This window comes from Papaver somniferum, chromosome 11 (assembly GCF_003573695.1).
Source record: "Papaver somniferum cultivar HN1 chromosome 11, ASM357369v1, whole genome shotgun sequence".
Classification (NCBI taxonomy): domain Eukaryota; kingdom Viridiplantae; phylum Streptophyta; class Magnoliopsida; order Ranunculales; family Papaveraceae; genus Papaver; species Papaver somniferum.
Window position 1 is genome coordinate 45,667,530 of NC_039368.1, and position 3,889 is coordinate 45,671,418.

At 37.9% G+C, this 3,889-nt stretch overlaps 1 protein-coding gene across 1 annotated transcript; it reads right to left on the bottom strand.

Annotated features, from left to right (window-relative positions):
• Positions 1 to 395: 395 nt before the first annotated feature.
• On the bottom strand, positions 396 to 3,486 carry LOC113323073 (ADP,ATP carrier protein 1, mitochondrial-like). The gene is made up of 4 exons (XM_026571320.1): positions 3,371 to 3,486; positions 1,611 to 2,126; positions 1,129 to 1,500; positions 396 to 969 (listed from the first exon to the last, which is right to left on the bottom strand). The coding sequence occupies exons 2-4, from the start codon at positions 2,103 to 2,105 to the stop codon at positions 673 to 675; spliced, it is 1,164 nt and encodes a 387-aa protein (XP_026427105.1). The 5' UTR covers positions 2,106 to 2,126; positions 3,371 to 3,486; the 3' UTR covers positions 396 to 672.
• Positions 3,487 to 3,889: the final 403 nt, after the last annotated feature.

Here is a 3,889-nt window from a genome sequence, read left to right on the forward strand (position 1 = left end):
CAGCATAAAGCATTTGACCTGTTCCAGTGCATTCTCTGAATTCCTCCTTGATCCTTTTTCGTGAAGAATGCACTAGAACAGGATAGAGGAAATGGCCATGTTACAGCTTGGTTGTATTACACAAGCAATTTGACAAGAGCATCTAATTTTTGTACGGCGATATTGAACCATCAGACAAACCTTCAGGCTCCATCTCGCTATGTTAAGCATATTTTCCTTGTAGAAACGCAGCATCAATTTGTATTTTATGATGATTGGGGTGTTCATGATAACTGTTCAAGATGCTCGTGCTTTTCAAAGTTTCTGAATTGGGTATTTCATATAGAAAGATCTAATTTTTTGGAAGATGAAAGAGTACACATTTTATCTAAGCAGATGAGAAACAAAAAGAAACCATAAATTAGGACAAGAATAAAATTTGCAAACCCTTAAAAAGAAGCAAGCAATTGCATGTTTGCAACCGAACAACAATCAGATGTATGTAAACAAAACTTGGTCCAAAATGGAAAAGAAAAGGTTTTCAGGGGGAGAAACTCCCCAACCTACAGAAAAATTATTCCCAGCGAAAAGGTAAAATCCCGCCACCTAAACTTATCAAACTGAACTCAAAAAAAAATATAAATTTTTTTCATCATCACAAATGAGGCTACTACAGATCCTAGAGTGTGTTAATTAGCCGCCTCCGGAACCGTACTTCTTTCCAAGGACGAGAAGCTGAAGCTTGTCGTAACCAGATAGCACTCCAGCACCAGCAATGGCACGGAGGACATTGGCACCAGCACCCTTGAACAGTGACTTGGCTCCCTCATTCTTCAGAATCTGGTGGAAAGCATCGAAAGAGCTCTTGTACTTAACAGCTTCACCGGAAGTCATCATCATTCTTCTACGAACGGTATCAATAGGGTATGATGCAAGTCCAGCACCATTGGTGATCAACCAACCAAGGGCAAAACTGGCCATGAAACTATCCTGAAAATCAATAAACAAAAGAACATGTATGTCAGACACAATGTCTTCAAAGATACAGCAAGCATTTGAGATAATTTAGCCAATATACACTGTCTGATGTAGATAAAAGCACTTTGAAGATAAATGTGAAAGAAAAAAGAGACAAGAATCAAAACTTACTGAAAGGTCCCCAGTCAAAAGAACTGGCTTTAGAGAATCGTACAATCCGAAGTAAAGACCACGGTAGACAATGATTCCAGCACATGAAATGTTGAATCCACGGTAAAGCCCAGCAATTCCATCAGTTTTAATAGTCTTCCTGTAGACATCAACCAAACCATTGAACTGTCTCTCTCCTCCCTTCTTTGCAGACTTGGCGTCATTGGCAAGACGGGTTCTAGCGTAGTCAAGAGAGTACACAAAGAGAAGTGAAGAAGCACCAGCAGCACCTCCAGATGCCAAGTTACCAGCAAACCATTTCCAGTAGCCATCTCTGTCCTTCTTGAAACTAAAGAGCCTCTTGAAGTAATCCTTAAATGCAAAGTTCAAGGCCTAACAAAGGTTTCAAATAAAACCAATCAGTAATCAATTACAGCAAATTGCAAAAGAAATACGAATAAATCCAAATGTTCCAGTGAAAATAAATTAAGAAATGTCCGAACCTGGGTAGGGAAGTAACGGATGACATTGGCAGTGTTTCCTCTCCACAATGATCCAAAACCTTCCTCCTTGATTGTACGGCCAAAACACTCTCCAATTCCCTTGTAGGGTTCAGAGAGCCTGCCAGCCTTGATCATCTCATCCTGGTTCTGGATCAAAAGCTTCACACGCTCAATTGGAGCAGCGGCAGTTTTAGAGACAGCAGCTGAGACACCTCCCATAAGAAAATCAACAGCAAAGCTGGCCAATCCTTTCTCAGCAGGTGCTTGCACAAAGACAGGTGATGCACTGTGGTTAATCAAAGATAGATCTTGACTAACTTGGCATGTCTGGAATGCCCTATTGCTGTTTCCATAGGCATATCGCCTCTGGTACATAGATGGAGTGTTAAAAGCTCCATTTAGTGAACCAGCACCTTGAGAAAGGCTGAAACTAAGACGGAACTGACCAGCTACTTTCTGGGCAACAGTTGGATGTTGAGGCCTCTCCCCCATCATGTCTTCCAAAAGCTAAAAACACTACAAAGAAAAGAAACAAGCTGATCAGGGTTGTATCGCAGTAGAAAGCAAGCATTGAGTACAGTAATGACTATGAGATAAACTTATCTACAATACAACAATGGTTATAACCAGAACAGGTGTAGCATGTAAACAAGTACCAATTGCCTGCTCGATGAATAGAATCAAGAACATCTATAAATTATTAAGATAGACATTAAGAATTTGTGGAGACAAAATGAAGCTTCATAAATGTTCTCATCATCATACACGATGAAGATATATCATGTCAACCTATAAATTTATCAAGATGGGAAACTATAACTTTATTCTTTGCCTCTTGAAATACTTCAGTTAAACGTGGAGAAGCAGATTTAAGGATTGGAGGAGATATCTAAGCATGTATGTACTATAAAGATAAGCAACCAGAGTGAAGAGACAAAAAAAAGTGATTGATGTTCTGGATTTCAAGACAAATATGCATTTGACAGTCATAGATTCCCAGTAAGTTGCAACAAGTGATATTATCTAAGCATGTCGTACAGTTTTAGATTAACTTTTATCAAATGAAATTATGAAAGATGTCAGTCACAGAATCATCTCCTAGCAACACAAAATGTAGAAAAATAGATACATCCGGTGGCTGATTCATGTGTGGATATAAGGCAAACTGCAAAAGAATTAAATCGGAAGTAAAAAAGTAGGGAAATCAATTCAACCATGAACTCTAAATGTTCAGAGACTCTACTGCTAGTAAATCATCCCATTCGAATCTCATATTGATCTGAATTCTAGGTTATACTTTAAAAACTCCTAGGTCAACATGACAAAATCCCAGATCTATAAAAAATAAAGAATCCACATCGCAAACTCCAAGGCTTCCAACTAAAGAAATCAAAGAAGAATAGATTCATAGCACTCGATTCCATATTAAATACAATATTCAACTATGTAAACTTCAGATCTTCAAAACAAACTCAGAAAATATATAAATGAAATCTACAAAAGCAACCGAACAAACCTACAACTAGATCTGTGCAGTCTCTCAAACAAACCAAAGACGAGAACGAAACACTGAACATTAAACTCTAAATACAGATTATATCAATATCATACACATCCAATAACTCATCTAAAAGTTAACAGGAAGACGAAGAAGAAAGATCTGTATTATGAAACTAAAACTGAATCAAGATCAAAGCAAACAAAATGCGAGAAAATGAAGATCAAACTAAGGATAAAGAACAGTCGATAAGAAATATTACCTCAGCTATAGAGAGATGGGAATAGTCGTCTGCTATGTTTCTCTTCCTCTCGCTCCTCCAAGGGTTTGAGAGAAGAAGAAGAAAAGTGAGAGAGAGTTGAGAGAAAGTCTCAATGAGCGGCTTTAGGTCATTTTATGACCTGACTATATAGATATTTTACGGAGATAATGATCCCGTGCTAACCTGGAACTACCAGGTTCAGTGCTCCACTACACCTTTCCTTTATTTTCCTTTTTTAAGCGTTTCTTACACCATTTTTACACCCCATGTCTACCTAAGAACATGCAAAATCGAACCGAAACTGTAAACTGAAACCGGAAGTTTTGAACCGACCCGAATTATGAGGGTAAATTTATAGTTTTCAGTTCCGGAAAACTAACAAGTGTCCGTTCGGTTTTAATTCTGTGCCCATAATCGAACCAAAAACTATATAAGTTAACAAATCAATATAAGTTGTAGGATTGAATCAATAACAGCCATGGATCTTATAAGTTGTTGTTTTTTTTGGAGAGGGTTTTG